General features: G+C 45.4%; 1 protein-coding gene across 1 annotated transcript in view; it reads right to left on the bottom strand.

Annotated features, from left to right (window-relative positions):
* PARP3 (poly(ADP-ribose) polymerase family member 3) overlaps positions 1-24,630 on the bottom strand; it is a 143,145-nt gene that overhangs the window by 48,664 nt on the left and 69,851 nt on the right. The window contains exon 9 of the mRNA XM_085625169.1: positions 5,913-6,090. Within this exon, the coding sequence (XP_085481295.1) occupies positions 5,913-6,090 (178 nt within the window). The remainder of the gene's footprint in view (positions 1-5,912; positions 6,091-24,630) is intronic.

Genomic DNA, 24,630 nt, shown 5'->3' with positions numbered 1-24,630 from the left:
GAACATTTGCATTTCTCGCGCCACCTTTGAAATGTTATCCATTTAAAAGCGACCACAACTCGGTCGTCTTTGGTCTTTCGTTGTGGAATAGACACGGGAGATGTCTTTTCGGTCGCGTTGAACAATTTGCGCGGTAAGTGTCTAATTAGATGTTTCCAATATTACTAATTACCCTCCGAGTCGGGACCACCTCGCAGCGAAGGTCTTTTAAATATTGTTATCAGTTAATGACCCCTTGTAATCTTCTTGAGTATCTTTAAAACATTCTATGGGTACATCTTGGTGCTGGGCTAGGGGGAACTAGGTAACTCTTGTAGTATTTCTTATATGCCAAGTCATGCCCTATAAGGCCTCAGCGACATCTTCCTTAAAATAAATTTCTATATGACCAGTTAGCAATTATGTTTTCGAGCCTAATTCCTTTCTTAAATGTTTTGAAACTCTAAGCTTCGCGTGATTAGCGTATAATAATGCAATCGAACAAAAATTCATTCAGATACAATTAGTAAACAAATATGAGTGAAGCTCATTGGTCCCTCTCCCCTGACGAAGTTAGTTTGAACTATTGGACCTCAGATGGTTTTCTTACATGTAATTTCATGCCCTATGAGACTATAATACTATGTGACTGGAAACATCTTTATTTAAGCATAATCACGCAATAGGAAATTCTTTTGAAATACTTAGCTAAACAATATAAGAATACAATACTCCAATTAGCTATGTTTGAATAGCCATGGATACTTTTTTTACAGTTTATGCCATCTGCTTCACCTTGCTCTGTTATGTATTTCCGTCTGTATGACTTGTATTATTTTGTTACCAAGTCATGCTTAGCTTGAAAAATATTCTTAAAATAACATTACCTTCGTGCATCTCAACACATCCTTTCTCTTGACCCATTTTCCTTTGCAGGGCTCACCATAGCCAGTTGTCTGACCCCACTTACCATGGCGGAGTCAATTATTATATGAAGTAAGGAGGTTTTTAACACCTTGTTTTAATTGAAATGATCATTCTGTTTGGAGATCTCATTTTTTCTATTACTCTCTCACTATTTAGGTTACCAATTATTATATAATCACACGAGGAATGTGACAACGTCCACTTTTCGGAAAAAACAACATAACTCAGTACTTTGACCATAGTACACCACAGTATGGTCTATTAATTTCTTCTACCTTAGGTATAACAATGTACACTCTTATGCATTAGACTTACTCAGTCTCTCTTTGTCTCTCTACATCAATTCCTCATTTATCTCATTTTGTTTTTTACTTATATTAGTTACAACTGATGGAGACTCTATAATCTTCAAGACAAGGTGTAAAAGCACCAGAACCACTTCTTAGGAAACAGACAATACCTATAAACAAACTATAAGGGTAATAATTACGGGAGAGTTACTCTCTTCTCGTTTTTCCCAATTCAAATACTTAAATCTACTAACCGGCCTTACATTTTAATTTCAATTGGTTTTTTGTCATTTGTCTATCTGTAACGCAACTCTCTTTTGAACTTTACACAGAATCTCCCTTATTCTTGTTTGGAGTTTTTGGAAATCTCTTTGGGAACAAGTTTAAACAAACGACTGTTACTCATATTATCTTCACTAACTTATATTAAAAGGTTAGTATCTATGCTTGACTTGAGATACTCACCAAGCTGCTCTTACTAAATGATCTACGTTTTTCACACTTGGTATGGTGATGGGATAAACAATAATTCTCCTTTTATATTGTTCTCTTTCCTTACCTATTTCTGATCTTTAGACATCACTCCTATAACTTATCACATACTTAGTAGTCTTTCTTAATCCACATTGATTCTTTCTTGGGTTTTTCCTTTTTTCCCATTCTTCATCTTATGAATCTCCATTTTTTAATAAATCTTTTTAAGATTAGCAAAAACTAGAAAAAATGAATGTATCAATTGCAAGATGTATTTTATTCAGTCAATTAAGATTTTGATATTTTTTCTGCAGCCCTGAGGAAGTCACTATACGTGACGAAACACGTGTCGGCTGTTATCCTTCTGGACTAAGATTTGGAGACCACATGGTCTCTTGTCATGAAAAATATTGACTGTCACCCATTGTACTAGTTATCTCTGTTAACAATTGTACTAGCTATTCCTGAAGTGTCTCTACGATTGCGACTCCTTCATTTTTTTGTAAAAATTGGCAATTAAACTATCTATCTTTTCCACATATTACTGCGAGGACCTAATCTGTTCTGTAGCCAGTCTCATTGACAATATTCTGTTCTATGCTCTTGTGGTTAATAACCAAAACAAATTGCAACTGTAAACTTTGGAGTGCCGGGATATTGTTATTCAAATATTGTTCAGCACGGGGAGTGTTTCCATGACCCATGCACTTTTAGCACCCAGGTAGTAGGGTACTTTTTTATCCCGAGTGGCACCACTATTTGAAATTGCTATGTGATCTTAAAAAAATTTTTTTTGTTCTGACTAATACTATTGCATACCCAACTCGATAATAATAATTCTTTTTGATGTGCGCTCTCATATGCATTACTACCTCCGATCTTTCTTTACTGTGGAGGTATGTTGTCTAGATTCACTAAGAATTTACATATTTTGACAGAGCTGTAGGAACCCAAATTTGTAAATCTCAGGTGCAGGACCGAGCAACTAGGGTTAATGTGTAATAGCGGACCTCTATGTTGTTTGAGCAAGTCTTAGCTCAAGTGCAGTTTCTCGAGTGAAGAGATGGATACTCCAAGCTCCACAGACCTGCCAACCAAGGTTGGTAGACCAATGTTGGTGCAATAAGACAGCATAACAATAAGCACTATTTATGGGATCAAGAGGGGTGTTGGTGAGGGGAACATGTAAACAAATGCCCAACCAATCCATCTACAACATCGAGAGAGACCATGCATGTGGAAACCTGGATACAAAATGTTGGTACTTTTTGTTTGCTTGTTTGGCTAACAGATCTACTGTTGGGGTTTCCCAAAGCTGAAAGTATTGATTGAAAACTTTGGACCTAATCTCTCACTCATGGGTTTGGTGGCGGCTCCTGCAGAGGATATTAACAAAGTCGTTATCCCCTCCCGACAAGTGCTCCGCTACCAGGTGAATGTTGCAGTGGAGTGACCGATAACAGGTTGCTTGAGCCATGCTCAAAAGCGGTGGCAAATGCACAGTCCTATTTTTGGATGTAGTACACAGTGCTGTTGCTCATAGAGATAACTGAAATGCCATGGGTTCCAGCACATTACATTGATTTATAGGAAACTTGCCTTTGAGGACCAATCCCCCATAATGGTGAGGTTGTTCATGTGGGCTCCAAGTCCTGTAAGGGAAGAATCTATGGTGAGCCTCACCAGCCGCTGTGGGTTGAGGAAGGATTTGTCTAGTAACAAGTTCTTCTTGGTCCACCTCGGTAACATGTGCTGAACACTGGCCTCCACCAACACCATAACCTCCCAGTCTTTAGTCACTTGTGACCACTGCCTGACAAAAAATTGCTGTAAAGGATGCATGAGAAACTGAGCATTTAGAACTAATGCAATGCAAGAAACCATAATTCTTAAGTTTCATTATCTATCTCACTGTTAGGGGAAGCGACCTCCCAAATGCAATTACTCGCTCCTGCTGGGACAGGCCTTAGCTGCCACTGAGTTGATAGCGACTCTAAGAACGTTTATGTCAGCTGATGATGGAAGTGGTAGTTCTTTACTTGGATGGTGATGGAGGAGGAGGACCGTCTGCTGCGAGTGCTTGAGACACACCGAATAACTCGCCCACTTTACCAGACAGACGTCTTACAAAGTATTTTGGCTGCTACGCAAAAACACCGCTTCCACAGCTAAACATTTTGTAAACACATCAAGGCCCACAGTACACCGAAAGATAAACAGGTAATGAATTCCACTTCCCACAAACCTTAAGTTCTGGCAATGGTCAGATTGTACAGGAAAACAGAAGTAGGTGCCATTGAGGTCAACGATTGCCATTTAGTAACTGTAGAAACTGCAAGCACTTTTCCGAATGATAACTACTTGTAACGTTTCAACTGCAACACTAGATTGGTGAGGTGTGTACATTTGATCTACAGCTGCAGATAGACAGCAAAAATGCATCAGCCCAAATCAATACTTCTTATAATGCCTGGATAGGAAGTCTGGGAATTTTGGGTTCTCCCATGTCACATATAAATGAATGAATCATTCAATCAATCAAATCGCCCCCAAATGGACTTACAAGGCCACAACATTATTTGCATCAATGTGTACCAGGACTCAACAACACAACATTATTACATAATACATATTCGAAGAGAGAAACAATAATGTAGCAACAGTGATGTAATCAATAATATTAATAAGAAGGGGACGTATGGTGTCACTAGTGGTGTAGTCTGCAATGGCATCCGTCACATCATGAGCAGTTCATTAGGAAGAAGAGTTCTGGTTTTCATGGCTGTAGTTATGGTTTGTGCAGGTAACCTTAACTGACCGACTGAGCAGGGGACGGGATTTATTATATAATCATAACTTCACTTAAAGATCTCTTTCCAAGGAAATTGGGAGTTTTTTTATTATAGGTTTATGTGTTAGGAGCAGATGAAACTATAACTTGCATTTAAAGGGTTTTCACTGTTTTTCTTTTTTTTATATTCTACATTCTTTATAACCAACTGCACATCCGGCACACCCAACCCCAGACTGTGCACACCTTTACATTTCAAGTGCAGTGTAACTTCTCTCAGAGATTTTGTCACAACTGCAAGCAAACTTTCTAAAGGAAGTTAAAATGGAAAAGAGCACTTTTGTTCAGCCACGTATTACTACCCCAACATTCCCATTTTCTACACCTATGGACAAACCTTCACAGGTATTGACATGGTGAAGCCTAGTTTAACACACCAAGTGAATGGCATATTTTTTGTAGACTCATCAAATGGAGGCAGAATTATAGGTATATCCAAAAACTAAGGTTTAAAGGAAACTTGGACCTAATCCCAACTATAGTTGCTTTAGTGGATAATGTAAAATTATTATATATGTTTGCTCACAGACAGCAGCTATACAGATAAAACAGATTTAGATTATCATCTCTAGCAGAGAATGCAGTGGTCACATTAGAAACAATCACTGAAAAACCATTTGACAACCTGACACCCCTCCAAAATTCTACTGCGATTAAACTAGGTATATGCAACCTTACCTAAAAGCAGTTTTAAACCCAAGACATAGGTTTATTTTGATTCGTTTAAGAGTAGGCACTTTCCACAGATTGGTCAGTTTTCCACATAGGAATGACTGTTCTACAATTCTACCTAGTTGCGCCTGCAGTGACGGTATGGCCCAGAACACCATGGATGTGGTGTTTTTCTGTAAGTTTTATAACTATCAGAGGAAGCGCTACATCATACCAATTTTGAGAGACGCACATTTATGAACAGTCTACCTGCGTTTTTATATTTACAATCTTTGCCTTCTCTGGTGATCGGTTATAGTATGACATCCTTTATGTGGGCGGTCCTTTGCGGTAGAAAGACGACAATTTTAATGTCTCCACAGCAAAGTTTTTAGAGTGTTCTCTATGGTGTTTCGCTGGGCGGGTATGTGGGCTTAATATACGCATGTAATACGAATGTGTTAATGCAGGTAAACAATCCACCCAGCTACTTTTAATTAATAAGTGCTGTTCACAAAATGTATGTGCTAATATATTGTGAAACTAATTAACTGAAAACTTTTTTTATTGGTTACAAGGTTTTACTATGCATATAACTTGAGCTGATCGTATGAATTGTACTGTATCCTTTCAATGTTTTTTATATTTGTATTGTTTTATGTTTCGCTTTTATGGATGGCTGATTGCCTCCGAATAAAGTTATTATTGAAATTGAAAACTAGGCATAAAAATGGAATTACCATATCCAGCCGATTTGCTGTTCTCCGAAGCAAAATAGATGCCTCTGCCCACACGGCCACCGGAATGTGGCATGATCCGGAGCCCACTCTTAAGAATGGCAGCCACCACGGCAACATTAGTTCCATGCCAAAGCAGACGTCGATTGTCAAGTCCATCGTGAGCTGCAAAGCGACTGCCCTGCGAAGGCAAATATCAGATGTAATACAGGAGTCTTTGCACAATTATGAGCATAATGTGTTAGCAGAATGTCACCTTCTCTTTTAAGGTGTAAATCATTCCCCTTAGACTCCAGTCACTGGCAATGATTAACATGCTGGCACAAGGGCCTCCTCAGAGCAAGAATCTGGTACAAAAACAAGATGATTAGAAAATCGGTGCTTAGAAGATCAGGTCAGGGATAACAAGACAGACAGGGATTTTGTTTGGATTTAGAATAACAAGATTGACTGGAGTCGAAAGTGGAGTTTGGAACACTGTTCGGAAAAGGGGAGACATATGTGACAAAGGTTATTTTATAGCTATTTTGTGGTTCAAGGAGGATGCAAGGGCTCCAAATATACAGAAATAACATCTTTCTGTCCTTTTTGCTTTCCCAAAATACACACATCAATAAACTGCAAATTACAGGAATGGATGTCGAACAGAGCTCAGTGACAGTCTACTCTCTTTGAAAAAAGGTCAGAGGTGTAGCATGTTGGGCATTGTGCTATTCACTACAGTGAGCTACCTGGAAACGAGGTCATGAGTAGGACGAGCCAAATGTGGGGAATGACACGCGTCACATACTATGCTACACTATCAGGCGCTGCAATGTACCAAGCACTGTAAACAGAATAGCGCAGCCTGCAATAAACCACATTTTTCACATTCAAGCCACATTAACAAAAAAATATTGTGTGACTATACAAAACATACCAATTCACAACAGAAAGCAGCAGTTTGTAATACTTCACGCAAACCATGTCAACAAGCCAAGAGTATTGAGAACAGTTAGGGTCTCTCCCATCCTCTGCCATGGGTTAACAAATTACCTCTTCTGGATGAACTGGCCATCTATCTTGGTGGATGGAGGTGGGGTCAGGCCTTGGTTTTATGGACCTCTGCTGCTGCCTTTGCTACTAGTAATCATTCCATCCTCAAGGAGCATGATTTTCAGGAACGGGATTAGCTTGGGTAAACTCAATTGTTGAAGGCAGATCTCAGTCGGTCTTCATGCTTCCACTTACCTTCCAATCCCAGTAACCTCACCCCCCCAAAAAAATAAATAAAAAAAAATGATGAAGGTTATCACCTTTTCTTTTTCAAATAAACATGCAGCTGCTGACTAACCTACTCCAAATAATGGGAGCCACATGTTAAAGTAAATATGCTGATAATGCCAAAATGGAGTTCAGAACCTATTTATAAATCAGGTGGAGGATGACCGGGTAAGAAGGAAGTGTGCTAGTATCCAGTGTGCACTGCTTCAAACTCCACTGAGAAATGGAGCCCTGATCGGCAAAGTTAAGGGCCTCCTGCTGGTGAGGGGTCACTGAGCATGGCATAACTTGGCGCAAATTGAATATGCTACTTACCACTATGCATCTGTTCTTGGCATGTAGGGCTGCTGACATTCATATCTGTGCATAGATCGCCGCCTAGTGTTGGGTCCGGATGATTGCACATTGTTGTCCTGGAAGAGTCTTCGAAGTATCACGAGATAGGTGGCTCCTCCCGTGGACTACAGTGCGCATGGGCATCCTCTCCATCCTCAGATTGTTTTTCGCCATTGTGGCAGTGATGGAGTAGATACCGTAAGTGATGACCATGCTATACAGTAATTCTGAGTGCTGCAGCCGCTACAGGCGCCGGGGAGGAGGGTGGGCGATATGAATGTCAGCAGCCCTACATGCCAAGGTCAGATGCATACTGGTAAGTAGCATATTCAGTTCGAGGCATGTGGGCTGCTGAATTCATATCTGTGCATAGATTATATAGCAGTCCCTCTATTAGCGGCGGCTGCCCGTGCCAGCTGCAGCAGTCTGAAAAAGGGTCTTGAGAACAGCCTGTCCTACAGCTGCCTGCTGTTTTGAATGTACATCTACACAGTAGTGTTTTGTAAATGTATGTATAGTGGACCATGTGGCTGCTCTACATATTTCCTCTAAAGGAATATTCCCCAGGAAAGCCATGGACGCCCCTAACTTTCGTGTTGAGTGGGCTCTGGGAGGAATCGTTAATGTGCGTTTAGCTTTTTCATAGCAAATTTGAATACATTTAACGATCCATCTGGCTATCCCTGCTTTGGAAATGGCGTTGCCCTTGTGTTGTGGAGAAAAGGCAACGAACAGTTGTTTTGTTTTCCTAAAATCCTTTGTTCTGTCTATATAGTACATGAGAGCCCTCTTTACATCTAGTGTATGGAGCATTCTCTCCGCGACATTTTCTGGATTTGGAAAGAAAACAGGCAGTTCAATAGTTTGATTCATGTGGAACTGCGATATCACTTTAGGCATGAAAGTGGGGTTAGTACGTAGTACAACTCTGTTTGCGTGAACCTGTATGAATGGCTCTTGAATGGTTAGTGCCTGGAGTTCACCAACTCTTCTCAAAGAAGTGATTGCCACTAAGAAGGCTACTTCCCAGGTGAGGAATTGAATCTCACATGAATGTAGAGGTTCAAATGGTGGACCCATTAATCTGGTGAGGACCACATTCAGGTTCCACACCGGTGCCGGTGGGTGAGTTGGAGGAATCACTCTTTTGAGTCCCTCTAAGAAGGCTTTGATGGCAGGCACCTTGAATAAAGAGAGGTGCTGCCTGTTCTGAAGATAGGCCACTATTGCGGTTAGATGTATACGGATGGAGTTGTATGCCAGATTGCATCGGTAGATGTGTAACAGGTAACAGATGATGTTCTGAATGGATGCATCCAGCGGATTAATGTCATTGTTTTTACAGTAAATGACAAACCTTTTCCATTTAGCCACCTAGCAAGCTCTGGTCGTGGGTCTCCTGGCCTCCTTGATGATATCCATACATTCTGGAGGCAGGTTCAGGTAGCCAAACTCTAAGACTTCAGGAGCCAGATCGCCAGGTTCAGCTGTTGCGGATCTGGGTGCTGAATTTCGCCATGGTTCTATGTTAAAAGTTTGGGTGTTAGCCGCAGTCTTTGAGGCGGCACCACGGACAGTTCTAGTAACGTGGTGTACCATGGCTGGCATGCCCACATTGGAGCAACCAGGATGAGTGTCACCGTAGTTTGCGTGCCACTAGCGGTATTAATGGCGCTGGGGGAAAAGCGTACGCAAATCTGCCTGACCAGTTCATCCATATCACATTGCCCTGCGACTGTGGATGCGGAAACCTGGCGGCAAAGCTTTGGCATTTTGCGTTTTCCCTTGTGGCGAATAGGTCTATCTCTGGATGACCCCACTGCTGGAAGTACGGTTGGAGTACTGATGGATGTAGCTCCCATTCGTGCATTTGGTGGCTGTGTCTGCTGAGCAGATCCGCCATCTGGTTGTCCTTGCCCGGGAGGTGTTCCGCCATGAGGAACATGTTCCTCTGAATGGCCCACTTCCACATGCTCTGAGCCAGATGAGACAACTGTGGAGAGTGTGTTCCTCCCCGCTTCTGTATGTAGTACATGGCAGTCATGTTGTCCGTCCGGATCAACACGACTTTGTTGCACAAGTGTACTTTGAATGCTTTCATTGCCAGGAAGATAGCCATCAGTTCCAGGAGGTTGATGTGCATCTTCTGTTACTGTGTCGTCCATAGTCCCTGTACTGTGTAATTGACTAGATGAGCTCCCCATCCCTGGAGAGACGCGTCCGCCGTCAGTATTATTTGTGGAACAGGCTCTTGGAACGGTCGGCCCTTGCAAAGGTTGTGTGGATTCCACCAATGCAGAGAGTTGTATGCCCGACCGCTCACCAACACTAGGTCTTTCAACTGTCCTTGAGTCCGATTCCATTGACGTGCCAAGCACTCCTGAAGCGGGCGCATATGTAGTCTCGCGTGCGGGACTATGAAGATGCAGGAGGCCATCATGCCTATCAACTGCAGGAACACTCGCGCTGGAAGGGAGTGTTGTGGTCTGAACTTTTTTATCAGCAGTTGCATGCTGTTGATTCTCGCTTAATTGGGCTGAGCTTTGGCAGCCAGAGTGTCTATAGTCGCGCCCAGGTACTGCCGTACGTGGGCGGGTTGGAGATGTGACTTTGGATAATTCAGTGAGAATCCTAGACTGTGAAGAAGGTGAATGGTGTGGGATATGTGGCTGGCACACTGCTGGGCTGACTTTGCCTGAACAAGCCAGTCGTCCAGGTAAGGGAAGACGTGAATGTGCGGTCTCCGTAAGTGTGCGGCCACTGTCGTGAGGCACTTGGTAAAGACTCTGGGCGCTGTTGTTACTCCGAAAGGGAGTACTTTGAACTGATAATGCTGATCCTGAAGAGTGAACCTGAGATATTTTTTGTGTGATGGGTGTATGGGTATGTGGAAATACGCATCCTTTAAGTCTAGTGTTGCTAGGAAGTCTCCCTGACTGAGTAACGGCAGAACCTGCTGGAGGGTGAGCATATGAAAATGCTCTGACAGAATGTATTGGTTGAGGGGGCGGAGGTCTAGTATAGGTCGTAAAGACCCTTCCTTTTTTGGGATTAAGAAGTACAGAGAGTACACCCCTGACCCCCGCTGTTCCATAGGCACGAGCTCTATGGCTCCTTTTTGCAGCATACTTAGTACTTCTTGCTGCAATAATGTCAAGTGCTCTGCGGACATAGGACGGTGTCTTGGTGGTATGTTGGGTGGATTGGATGTTAATTCCAGACAATAACCGTACTGGACAATTTCTCTGACCCACCTGTCTGTGGTGATGGATGTTCAGACTGGCAGGAACTGTTGGAGTCTCCCCCCGACCGGTGTTATGTGGGCGGGGGGCAGCGACAAGACGTCACTGTTTGTTATTGGGGGAGGACCTGGTGTTGTTGTGTCCTCGTCCTCTGCCTTTGGTGCTGGATCCACGATATCCACCCCTATTGTTTTTATTATAGGTACTCTGGGTACCTCGTTTACTGTACTGCTGCTGGGACCCCTGACCTCTAGCTGCTCCTCTATTCCCGGGGCGACGAAAGGAGCCACTCCGAAACTGCTGCGACTGTAGAGCCCCCATAGATTTCGCAGTTTCAGTGTCCTTTTTAATCTTTTCCAGTGTAGTGTCAACCTCGGCGCCAAATAAAAAGTCTGGGTTGACTGGTTGATTCAAGATATTATTTTGAATCTCAGGTTTGAAGCCTGATATTCTCAGCCATGCGTGCCTCCTCAACATCACACTAGTGTTGATTGCCCTTGCTGCAGTGTCAGCTGCATCCAGTGCGCATTTGATGGATGCATCTGTAATGAGTTGTCCCTCTCTGATGAGGAGCTCCGCTCCATCTTTGTATTCATCTGGTAGGTGTTCTGGCAGTGTTTCTAGTGTATCGTGTCGTATCGGGCCAGGAGGGCCTGAGTGTTGGCAATGCGCCAGATGTTTGCTGCTTGTGCTGCTACCCTTTTGCCTGATGTTTCTAGCACTTTGGACTCCTTGTCTGGAGGAGGAGCATCACCTGTAGTCTGCGAGTTAGCTCTCTTGCGAGCATTAGAAACTACCATGGAGTCCAACGGCAATTGACCCTCAATGTACATTGGGTCTCCGGGTGCAGGTTTGTATTTCTTCTCTATTCTCGGGTTCAATACCCGTGCCCTGGTGGTTTCCTTAAAGATGTCCTTAGCATGTTTAAGAACCCCTTTCAACATTGGTAGAGTCTTGACCGTTCGTTCTGATGTGGAGAACGTGTCCACCAATTAATCCTCTTCCACAGTCAGAATGGAGTTCCATTCCGTGATTGGCAGCTGCCCTTTCAATGAGGGCATTAAAAGCAGCAGTATCTTCAGTGGGAGATGGTTTGACATTATTAAGATGAGTGTCAGGAGCATCTTGTGGGTCACCTTGGTCAGTAGGGTCTCCCCATGCTTGGTCTTGGTCTTGCTGTTGGTCATCAGGGTCATTATCCACAGGATAAGTGGTATCATCCCCAATATAGCCCTCTCCTGCATCCTGTTCTGAGTGTGTAGGAGAAAAGGATGGTGGTTCCTGAGGATGGGTGTGGAATGTTTCTACAAGCACTGGCGTCGAACCTGATGCCAGTTTCCTTTTTAGTGGAATCTTGTAGGAGTCCAAAGCCTTCTCTGGAACAATTCTCCGCTTGCGGAACAACAGCCTACCAGTGTCGGCGTCGATAAACTGGGCCTGCGAGTCCTCGACATCGGTTCTTTCCGTGGACACTGTTCGTGGTTGTTCGAGACTTCTCCGAAGTTCGAACATCTTCGGTGCCCCCGGTGGCGGCAATCCAAACTTGATCGGTGCCGGCGCCGAGTGAGCTTTGGCGACTTTGTGTGGTTCGGGACCCGTTTTTGGTTCGAGGGTTGCCCGTTCCCTGATGCGCTGTAGGGACTCCGACACCTGTTGCAGCGTGAATGCAGACGGTGCTTTGGAACCGATAGGCTCTTTTGAGACAGGCCTCGACGCGGTCTCCGGTTTCTTCCCAGTCTTCGGGTTTTCGATCCGGAGTTTGGGATCGACGCCTTGTTGATTCGATATTTTGGCAGTCGTCGCACTCTTCGGTGTTGACGTAGTCGGATCGACCACCGTGACCTTGGTGGTCGGTGCTCCAACCTTCGGTGCCATAGGCCGTTGCGTCTTCTCGGGACCGAGGGCCTTCTTCTGTGTCTCGGTGCCGAAGCCCTTCTTTGGTTTCTCGGTACCGAAGTCCTTCTTTCTTTGTTCGGCTCCGATGTCCCTTTTCTGTGTCGACGGATTGGAGGGCTTCGATGCCTTCGATCCGACCTGAACCAGTTGCACTTTCGGTTTCGATGTGACCGGTGCTGGTTTTGGTTTCGCTTTCACTGAATCGAAACCAGTCTTTTTTGATAGTGTTGGCTCTTTTGAAATGTTCGAAGCCGGGCCTTCAGGCGGGGCTGTAGAACGATCCGACTGATCTTGGGTAAGGCCCGCAGGCGATCCCTCGACCTGAGCCTTATCAAGACTGTGTCCTTCGGCCTCCGCATCGACGGATGGGCCTAGCTCCTCGCCCGAGCTATCTTCCTCGGCCCCAAGGGCCTCATCGTCGTCTCCTACCTCGTTGACGATGTCTTCGTCCTCGAAGATCACCTCATCATCGTCATCAGATTGGGATTCATGCTCCGAAGCATGGCTCGAGTCTATCTCTTCGACGCTCTCGACTTCTTCATCCTCGTTGCTGAATATGTTAACCGGGTTAGGCGCCGGTTGTTTGGCCTCCAATCTAGCCGCCCGTTGATTCCGAAGTGTCTTCTTTGACCGGAACCGGGCGCAGGCCATACACCTTGACTCATCATGATCCGGTGATAAACATTTGTTACACACCGGATGGACATCGATGTGTGGATATTTCGCATGACATAAAGGACATCTCTTGAAGGGAGTCCTCGATTCCATCCTCGAACGTCGATCGATGTTCGGACCGAAACTAGGTCCGAGAAGTGTGAATAAATCAGAGAACAAGTATAATAGTTTGTCGATACCGAACGCAAACAATACCGACGATACCTAAAGGCTTTTGGCCTTAAATAAAGTTTTCCTAACTTGAGCTAAGATAAGCACATCCGAACCCAATGGCGGAAAAAAACAATCTGAGGATGGAGAGGATGCCCATGCGCACTGTAGTCCAGGGGAGGAGCCACCTATCTCGTGATACTTCAAAGACTCTTCCAGGAAAACAATGTGCAATCATCCGGACCCAACACTAGGCGGCGATCTATGCACAGATATCAATTCAGCAGCCCACATGCCTCGAACAGCATTCAAGGTCAAGCAGATGCCAAATCTGCATGAGCACTGACCGGCAGGCCGGCCAACCAGCCAAATAAAAGATGGTGGCACCGGCAGACAATGAGGAGGAGCCAGGAGGCACCAGGGAGCAGCACATGGGAACCAGGCCTCTCTCCCAAGGGCCTCACTAATGTAAATGTGGGCAGGGGCCGCCCTTTAAAGCCTGGCGACAAGGGAGTTTGTTGGACAGACACTAGACTGATTTAAAATGGCGGCGTGCAAATAGAGAGGGAAGTGAGGCAACTCTCAGACAATTTATTTTTAGAGTACCACCTACTTAACTTACATAGGCACATAGGCCTACCACTCGTAGGAGTAGAGTGGTTTGTGTAGCAGGCCCTGGAGGTGCTAATGCGTCATGGTGTACTCAACATGCGTGTACCCGCTGTGAGCGGAAAGAGAGTGCTACCTCTATTCCTATGTTCCTTTTGTCCTGGGGGAAGAGATGAGAAAGGCTGAACATACACAGCATAGAAGAGAACATTGACGTCCGCAGAAAAAACACTGGGGTGTGGAGACAGACCCTGCTTCCCACTTCTGATAGACAATAAAATAATCAACTCCAATATTACATCTTCACTTAGATATCATTGGGATCACTGAAGTGCATCAGTCCCTCGCCTGAAATAAAGGGGGGGCAGAATCAAGGAGCGGGGGGGGGCAAAGACACTGAGACCCTACAATGCTGGAATGATCACTGAGACAGGCACAGACCTCCCCCGCTGTGCCGAACTGGACCTCTTAAACACTGGGGCGATCAGACTTGCCTCAGCAGCGAAAATAGATTAGAGCTAGTAAGATGACCTCATGTCCAGGCCTTCTAGGCGCATGGGAGGAGGCACGATCAATGGATTTTTGAGCAGGCATTACAAGTGCCTGGCCCGTGGGGTGAACGTAGATTTGACCTTTTCAGAGAACGCCTTCCGTCTGTGAAGGACTGTCTTGCAGCCTTAAATTCAGGCTTCGAAATGCTCCTCACTGAGGAACCTGTAGTGTTGCAAGCAGAAATAAAATATATCCTCCAAGAAGTGGAATAAGACCCACAATTCATGGATCATAGGATAGAGAACACGGAATTACAACTGGATTTAACCGGGACGACAGACCAACTCTTCCCCACTATGGTGGCTTCATTTGAATCAGAAGTATAACTTATGAAAGAGAAAAGTGAAGATCTCAAAAATAGTTCCAGGAGAGACAATATTCACATTTGATCAGGTTTTGCTGGCCTAGGCACTGAGAAACATGAGGGGAGCGCAGGGGTGTGGGTGTAGGGGGGCATTTAAACTCTGTTAGCAACAACCAGCTAACATTACAGTTCCATGAAATATCACTTGCTGGGAAGAGAATTCATGCGAGTGAAAAATGATCCGGAGTCGATTCATCCGAGCATACCTCCAAGTGAACATAATAACTCATGTTATTGAATGTTTCTGCCCCCAACACTCATGAAGATTCCTTTGTGTGGGGTGGGGTGGGAAGAGTTTCATCATACTGAGAGAAAACTTTAGCATGGTTTGGGATGTCCGCCTAGGTAGCTCTCACAAAACAGAAGAGGGGCTTCGGAATTTAAAAAAAAATAAAAAAATAAAAAAAGAATTATAAGTCATAGTGGACAGGGGTCTTGAAGACTTCAGGCAGGTGGTACACTCAAGAGATAACGATTTTTTTTCCACTCCTACATCCACAGAACATCCTGCCTCGATTTGGCTCGCAGGGTACTATTCATAGGCTGAGGAATATAGAAATCTCAAAGATCTTTGTATCTGATCACGCACACATTACAGTAGAGTGGGAGGGGTGGGGGCAGAGCATGGGAAAACCAGATGGAGGCTACACCACATGCTGTTTTGTGATCCAGCTAACAAAGCAGAGATGGTCAAAGAAGAGAACTTTGCGAACAATAAAATAGAAGAGAAAAAAGTGTGAAATGCGGTGGCGCAGGGGGAGACTATAGAGATTTCTGATCTACAGTTGAGGGAGACCTGTTCAGAACAGAGCTCACACTACTGGGGGCAACAGTTCTATGAAAAGGGGAACCAAATAGGTACAATCTTAGCTAGATACCTTTGTGCTCTGAGGGCAAGGAAATGGGTTATGCAGTTCAGGAAAAAAAGATGGAGCACTAACCAGAAATGAGGCAGAAAAGAGAAGCTTTCAAGGTTTTCTACATTGAGTTATATAAAAAGGGTTGAAAACAACAGATATTAGGAAATACCTTGAACAAGTTGATCTCCCTGCCAAACCTTACTCAGATGTAGAGGATCTGAAGGGCCCGTTAGAGCTAAGTTAGCCGCAACATGTACTAAAAAGTATGCTCCTGAACAAAAACACTCAATCTGGACAGCTTTACCCTAGTGTTTTATGCAGTGCTTAATTAAGTAGGCAACTAACAGACTAACTTAACAATTTTGCTTGCGGGAGGTGTGGAGGGGTGATGTCTACAATGAGAGAGGGAGCTGTTGCTCCAATTCCAAAATGCAGAAAACATCTTACGAGTTGTGCCTCTGATAGGCCTGTCACACTTTTAAATACGAATGTCCAGCAATACACTAGAATTTTGCCCAATCGCCTTGACAACTGGATGCCCTTCTTCAAGATTTTGACCAGGTGGGCTTTATCAAAGATAGGTTAGGGCCAGATAACACAAGGAGAATTGTGCACCTGGTGGAGACACCTAGCAGGTAAAAGGTCCTGATGGTAATTCTAAGCATGGATGCAGAAAAGGCATCCATCATGTGAGTTGGACCTCGAGGACTGGATTTGGCTAATCGGAAGGAGATTGGGCCCCCTGTGGCTTACATCTTGTACAAGGTATGGTTGCTTGCGTTCAGAATTAGGAGACAATGTGAAATCAAAAATGTTTACATTTGGCCCAGAAGAACATAAGATCTGCTTAAACAAGATTATGTCATGCTCTCACTGTCAGATGCATTGCAGTCATTGACTGCAACTCTGGAGGAACTTTACAGGTTTGAGGCAGCCTGAGGATTTAAAATTAATAGACACAGATTAGAGATACTGGAACCGCAACTTTCACAGGAGGATCAGCAGCGAACAGTAGATCGGTGAGTGGCTAAGTGACCAGTTCTTTGTAACCAAATAAAGGTGCACCTCAAACAATGGAACTCAAGGTCTATTTTGGGAGTGGGTGGAATCAATGTGAACAAAATTAGCCTGATGCAGAGGCTGCTCTATGTTTTCTAGGCACTGTCAGTCCTCATCACCATAAAACAGTTGCAGGACATTCAAAGAAAGGTTGTTGGTCTTATTTGGGCAGGCTGTAGGCCCTATATAAGCAAGAGATTGCGGATGGGCTCTAGCAAATGATGAGGCCTGGGCTGCCCCAACATTCTACACAAAACGTTAGGCACATTGTAAAATGGACTGCTAAGGAGAGAGATAAGTGAGTGATCAGGCGATCGCTCAGAGATCACTCTAGGACCTATCTTGGTTGCCACTATTTCAAATGCCACAAGCGCGCATCTGCCCACCTCTACTTGAATTATGCTAGAGATCTGGGACAGATTAAGATGAAAGGGATCGCTCACCACCTTTCCCTTGCCTAATACCCTGGATTTTACACCAGGAATGCAATAAGATCTCACAAGGAGGCGTGTAGAGTTCAATCAGATCTTTTTTGCACCAATACATTAAAACGTTTCCAGAATGTAAATGTGATTTCGAGTTGCAGGAGACAGATAGGATGCAATACCTACAAATGAGGCATTGGGCTCTGTATAATCTGTATCTATAAAACAAATCAACAGTGTGATTATGGGCACTGTGACTCTGTGGACTACGAACACAGTTACAGACAATACCATGGAAGGATGGCACCCATAGCCACGTGGCAGCTTAATGCAAACCTTTCTTAATAAAGATATAGACAGATTGTACCCGACCTTCTCCTCTGAGCCAAGACTCTAATGGGCCGACTGGGGTGGAGGAAATGGATAAAGGGAGAGTTGACTGGGTGTAGCTGTATTCTCAGATTTGTTCTTTTTCTCCTACATGAGGAGTGTATGTAAGTTAATTTTTCCTCCATTTTATTTTCTCCCCTTTGTATTTGATAAACTTCCATAAAGAGGCACTGGTTTAAAATAAAAAAATAAAAAATAAAAATAAAAAAAGGCAGAGGAAAATAGGTAGCTGGCTGACCAAAGTATGCTAAATTGCCTCTCCCTAATTTAGAGGTGGATCAATAATCAATTGTTTCTTAGGTTGAATTCCATTCAAATTAAAATTATTCTAGCCACCAAAGGGTCAAGTATCAGGAGCAAAGTAATCTGGCCCCACATTCAGGGCCAGCTAAATATACGCAAAACCAAAATATCTCTCTGTAGAGCGATCTGCCATTAAAAATTAAAGTTAGTTTCCAAAATTCCTAACCCATGCTTCCTGCAAATAAAAGCGGAGGGAAAAAAGCTGCTTCCATTTGATGGAGCAAGGACTCGTATAAAAGAGACTTGTTCTGATGCAATCCGCTCATATAACTCGTAACACTGTATTAATAAAGTATTGTGTAAATTAATATGCACCTCATTACATATTTTAGCAAGATGAAGCTTGCTTACGTGTTTTACTAACAAGTAACCAGAGTAAAACATAAGATGGCTGCTAACGCGGGAAACGTACTGCGCATGCGTCAACTGCATCTACGCAGAATGACGAGTCTTTCGCTTGGAGGGAAATTTCTGCACCTGCGCAGTCGCTCTAAAAATGGCTGCTTGAAAGCTCACATGCTAAGCACCCTCTTCGCCGAAACTAAAGCAAGCCTTTTTCCTAAGTGCTAATGCGGGTAGAGCTTTTATAAGTAAATGGGATTAGTGTGGAGATAGGTGGTATACAGTGAAATCATTTTATTCTGAAATTAATATGTTTCTTTTTGACCTCTCTACTAGTTCGTATTTGGGCATCTGAGAGAGAGAGAACCCTGCACTACACATGACTTTTACGCAGGCGCAGTAATAACAAGCCGGGAAGCCACGATGTCGTTTGTGGAAACTTGTCCAAGGCCATCATTTTTACATGTCCTGGGAACCTGCAGGACATCCTGCTTATTGTACAGACAACTGTTATATGTATTCATTTATATTGATAAAGATGTGCAATGCGGGTGGGAAATAAATCTTGGGAATAGGAATTAGGGGGCGGGAATAATAAACAAAGAACCAAAGAAAATTATTAAAACTTAGCATGGTGTGATGATCATACCCCCTTGCCTGTCCAATCAGAATTAGGAGTTTCATAAAGTTGAAACATTAATGGGTGGTTAATGAGCAATGAAAGGTATAATTGAGGTAGTTTAGTTAGAACACACAAAGTGATGCTGAGAGACCGAGATGCTGTCCGAGAGCTGCACGAATGCTGTAGAAGAATCGATTTGCAGACTTAGAATTCAAGCCAATTAATTAGAAGATTGCGGAAGAATCGAGGAGGAAGATAGTGTCAGAGAGGGGTGCGACGCAGGCATCAGATCTAGAAGAGGTCATCTATTCTGTCCTGAATTCTGTCCTGAAACCTGTCCTGAAGTCTTTGTCACCTGATCTTTCCCAGGGAACCCTTCCAGCTCCTTGGCCAAAGGGTTGGTTTCCACACCATTGTAGGTAAGGAATATGCTACTTACCAGTATGCATCTGTTCTTGGCATGTAGAGCTGCAGATCTACACACTTTTGCATAGATCGCCATCTGGTGTTGGGCCCGGATGTTTGCAGTCTGTTTTTCCTCTTGGAAAGTCTTTGGAAGTCACGAGGTCGGTGACTCCTCCTTTGGATCGTATTGCGCATGGGCTTCGGCTCCATCCTCAGATTGTTTTTCACCAGCAGGGAAAGATGGAGCGTAGTAATAACAGTGAAGAAACCCATGTGTGTATATCTAAATAAGATAAACTGGAACAGATACAGGTAGCCGGGGAGGAGGGTGGGCGTGTGTAGATCTGCAGCTCTACATGCCAAGGACAGATGCATACTGGTAAGTAGCATATTCCGTTCGAGGCATATGAGCTGCAGATTACACACTTTTGCATAGACTATATAGCAGTTCCCAACCTTAGCGGCGACCACCGGTATCTGTTGCAGTGGTTTGAAATAATGTTTTGAGTACAGCCTGGCCCACACTAGCTTGTTGCTTAGTTTGCACATCTACACAATAGTGTTTAGTGAAAGTGTGCGGTGTTGACCATGTAGCTGCTTTGCAGATGTCATCTAATGGGATGTTCCCTAAAAATGCCATGGAAGCCCCTATCTTTCGTGTAGAATGGGCATTAGGGGAAACGGATAGCATTTGTTTTGCTTTGTGGTAGCAAATCTGAATGCATTTTACAATCCACCTAGCTATCCCTGATTTTGAGATGGGGTTGCCCTTGTGTGGTGGAGAGGAAGAGACAAACAGTTGTTTGGTCTTGCGGAAAGGTTGTGTTCTAGCTTCTCTGATGACGTTCATACAGTCAGGGGGAACATTTAGGTACCCAAATTCTAGGATTTCAGGAGCCAGATCGCAAGGTTGAGCTGAGCTGGGTCCGGGTGTCGGATCTCTCCATGGTTCTGGGTTAGAAGGCATGGTGAGAGGTGTAGTTTTTGGTGTGGTACTACAGAGAGTTCCAGCAGCGTTGTGTACCACGGTTGTCTGGCCCACGTTGGAGCTACTAGGATTAGTGTGAGGGAGTGTTGTTGTAGTTTGCGCACCACTAATGGAATGAGTGGGAGAGGCGGAAAAGCGTACGCAAATTTGCCTGACCAGTTCATCCATATCGCATTTCCTTTGGACAATGGGTGTGGGTATCTGGCGGCGAAGCTTGGGCATTTTGTGTTTTCGTGGGTGACAAAGAGGTCTATCTGTGGATGCCCCCACATTTGAAAGCACGGGTGAAGAACTTGCGGGTGAAGCTCCCACTCGTGGATCTGTTGTGTCTGCCTGCTGAGCAGATCTGCCACTGTGTTTTGGACTCCTGGGACATGCTGAGCTAGGAGAAAGATTTTCTGGGGTATTGCCCATCTCCATATGCTCTGTGCTAGTTGAGAGAGCTGTGGAGAGTGTGTGCCGCCTTGTTTTTGTATATAATACATGGCCGTCATGTTGTCTGTGCGAATGAGGACTGCCTTGCCTGAAATCTGTGTTTGAAAAGATTTTAGGGCTAAAAAGATTGCTAGTAACTCCAGATGGTTGATATGGAGTAACTTTTGTTGAGGCGTCCATGTGCCCTGCACGGTGAGGTGTAATAGGTGAGCTCCCCAGCCGAAGAGCGATGCGTCCGTGGTTAGTATTATCTGGGGAACCGGGTCCAGGAACGGTCGACCTTTGGAAAGGTTTGTGGTGTTCCACCACTGCAGAGAGCGATGGGTGCGACCGTCTACCAACACCAGATCTGTCAGTTGACCTTGGGCCTGGTTCCATTGGCGCGCTAAGCACTCTTGGAGAGGACGCATCTGGAGTCTTGCATTTTCATAGTGCCACACACAAGAGGCCATCATCCCTATTAGTTGCATGAACACTCGTGCTGGAAGGGAGTGTTGAGGTATGAATTTTTGTCTCAAAGCCTGAATGCTTGCAATCCTGGCCGGATTGGGGTAGGCTATCACTTTTGAGGTGTCTATGGTGGCACCGAGGTATTGTTTTATGTGGGATGGTTGTAGCTGGGACTTTTGGTGGTTCACCGTGAAGCCTAGTTGGTGAAGTAATTCGATTGTGGTGGCGGTGTGTTGTACACACGTATTGTATGAAGTGGCTTTTATCAGCCAATCGTCTAGGTATGGGTAGACGTGAATGTGCGGTCTTCTCAAGTGTGCCGCCACCACCGCCAGGAACTTGGTGAATACCCGTGGTGCTGTTGTGACTCCGAACGGGAGCACTTTGAATTGGTAGTGTTGTCCATCCACTACAAATCTGAGGTACTTTCTGTGAGCATGGTGCACTGGAATGTGAAAGTATGCGTCTTTCAAGTCCAGTGTGGTGAGGAAGTCGTTTTGGAAGAGCGGAAGTACCTGCTGAAGCGTTACCATGTGAAAATGGTCTGAGTGTATGTATGTGTTTAGGGGTTTGAGATCTAGAATAGGTCGTAGAGTCTTGTCCCTTTTTGGTATGAGAAAATATAGGGAGTAGACCCCCATATTTTGTTGATTGACAGGAACGTGTTCTATTGCCTGTTTTTGTAGGAGGGAGATTACCACCTGCTTTAGTAATGTTGAATTTCTTGTGACATTGGGCGTTGCCTGGGTGGAATGTTTGGGGGGGTAGAGGTTAGTTCTAGGCAGTAGCCTGACCGAATTATTTGGGTCACCCATTTGTCTGAGGTGATGGTCGCCCAGACATGAAGGAAATTTTGGAGTCTGCCCCCGACCGGAGTGGAATGATCTGGGGGGAGCGGGGGGGAAGTCATTGGGTAGGAGGTGTGGCAGAACAGGCGTTGTTTGTTTTGCCTCTGCCCTTGTTGTGGTTACCCCTGTAGCCGCCTCTTTGGTAACCTTTTGTAAAGGTGGTCTGAGTAGGGGATTTGTATGATGTGGATGCTGTGTCCGAGGAGTAGCCTCTTGATGTACTCCGAAAGGAGGAGCGGCGAAAGGAGCGTCTGGGCGGGTGAGACTGTAAGGCCCCATGGATTTTGCGGTATTCATGTCTATTTTCATTTTTTCTAAGGCCTCATCCAACTTTGGCCCAAATAGATGTTCCTGGTCAAAGGGATGGTTGAGGATGGAGGCTTGTACTTCTGGTTTAAAACCAGATACCCTTAGCCAAGCATGGCGACGGAGAAGGACGCTGGTGTTGATGGCCCTGGAGGCTGTGTCTGCTGCATCTAGGGCACAACGTAGGGAGGTATTCGTGATTGTTTTACCCTCTTGAATTAACTTGTTGGCCCTAGCTTTATATTTTTCAGGGAGATGGTGCATTATGCTTTCTAATTTGTCATAATGAGCCCTGTCATATCTGGCCAGTAGTGCCTGAGTGTTTTCTATACGCCATATGTTGGCCGCCTGGGATGCTGTGCGTTTGCCTGATGCATCTAGTAATTTTGATTCTTTGTCAGGTGGCGGTGCATCACCTGACGCTTGTGAATTTGCCCTTTTACGTGCCGTAGATACTACTAAGGAGTCTAGTGGCGCTGGTCCCCTGATATAGGAGGGATCTGAGGGAGCAGGTTTGTATTTTTTTCCAATACATGGGTTAATGACCCTGGCTCTAACTGGGTCCTTAAAAACTTCTGCCGCATGCTTTACCACCCCTTTGAGCATGGGCAGTATGGAGGTGGGCCTATGTGAGGTATCAAATGTGTCTAGGAGGAAATCTTCCTCCACGGGGTCGGTATGCAAGTCCACCCCGTGATAATGTGCCGCCCTTTGCAGAAGATGGTTGAACCCTAATGAATCTTCTGGTGGAGATGGTCTAGAAGTGTAAAAATCGTCTTGTGGGACGTTGGGGATATCTGGAATATAGTAATCGTCCCATGGGTCTGGGGATCCTGTAGGGGTGGGGTCCTGTGGCACATCCCCTGTATCATAATATGGGTCCCCCCGATCATCATCGTCTGGAGACGGGGTCGGAGAACGATGAGGTGGGGGTGGAGAGGGCAGAGGGGGTGGAGGTGGGGGAAGGAGGAGGAGGTGGAGGGGGAGGGGAAGGTATTCTGAACGGAGAGGTAGCAGAGTCCTTCCTCTTTGGAGGTGGAGGCGGAGCAGGCTTCTCCAAATGTCTCTTTTTGGCAGAGAGTGTCAAATGTCCAGTTTTTGGATCCTTGGTGAGAGTTTTTTGCAAGGGATCCGGTGTAAATAGCTCTGGTGAGGTTATTTGGTCCGTCGGCGCCAAAGGCGTCAGGGCCGATGTCTTTTTAGGTTTTTCTGTGCCGGTTTGTTGCTTAGAACCCGGCTTGGGACCCTCCGGTCTCTTGGTCGACGCCGAGATGGGCTTCGGCTTGGAAGTGTCGGTGCCGGTGGCCTTGGGTGGTTTGGTTGGTACCGAAGATGGCGTCGGTACCGAAGAGCGGGGTTTCGACCCCGAGGGCTTCGGTGCGGGGCTCGGTGTTGAGGTGGAGGCCGGTTTCTTTTTCGGTGACGAAGTGTGTTTCTCGGCACCGCTGGTAGGCTGGCTCGAGCCCAAGCCGCCCGAAGGCTTACTTGGCTTCTTCACCGGGCCCGAAGGTGGGGTGTGTGAAGCAGTCTCTCTAGTCTTGCTTAGGCCCGGAGGCAAAGGCTTGACCGAAGCCTTTTTGGGTGTCGGCGCGGGTGTGGGTAGATGGGTACTCACAACCCTCGGCGCCGGAGTGATGTCTTCCACTTCTGACTCGTCGGCCTCGGAAGCGCTGACGAGGTCCTCTTCGGTGCGATGATGTTCCGGATCGTCGATGTCGTCTCCGAAGATGTCGACTGGAATGGACGTCGAGGAGTGAGCCTTGTTCCTTCTGGCTCTTCGGTCCCGAATAGTCTTTTTGGATCGGAAAGACTTACAGGCCGGACAGTCTCGAGCCTCGTGTTCAGGGGAGAGGCAGAGGTTGCATACCTCATGAAGACCGGTGTGGGGAAATTCGGACCCACATCGAGGGCACTTTTTAAATGGAGTTCTTTCCATGATCCGGGACCGGAGCTTGGGTAGGCCCGAAGGCCGCCGTCGACGACGACTGGAACCGAAGGTTTGTGCCGAGGAGAAGGTGCGTTGATTGAAGAGATTGCGATTGAAACAATACCGCGAATTGGGGTGAGGATTGCGCGTCGATCGTCGAACTGGAAGCTGTTGGGAACCGGAGCGCGAAGATTACATCCGAGCCCGATGGCGGAAAAAAACAATCTGAGGGTGGAGCCGAAGCCCATGCGCAATACGATCCAAAGGAGGAGTC

The sequence above is a fragment of the Triturus cristatus genome, chromosome 9 (genome assembly GCF_964204655.1).
Source record: "Triturus cristatus chromosome 9, aTriCri1.1, whole genome shotgun sequence".
Taxonomy (NCBI): Eukaryota; Metazoa; Chordata; class Amphibia; order Caudata; family Salamandridae; genus Triturus; species Triturus cristatus.
Note: the sequence above shows the minus strand (reverse complement) of the source record. Positions and strands in the feature narration are given on the sequence as shown.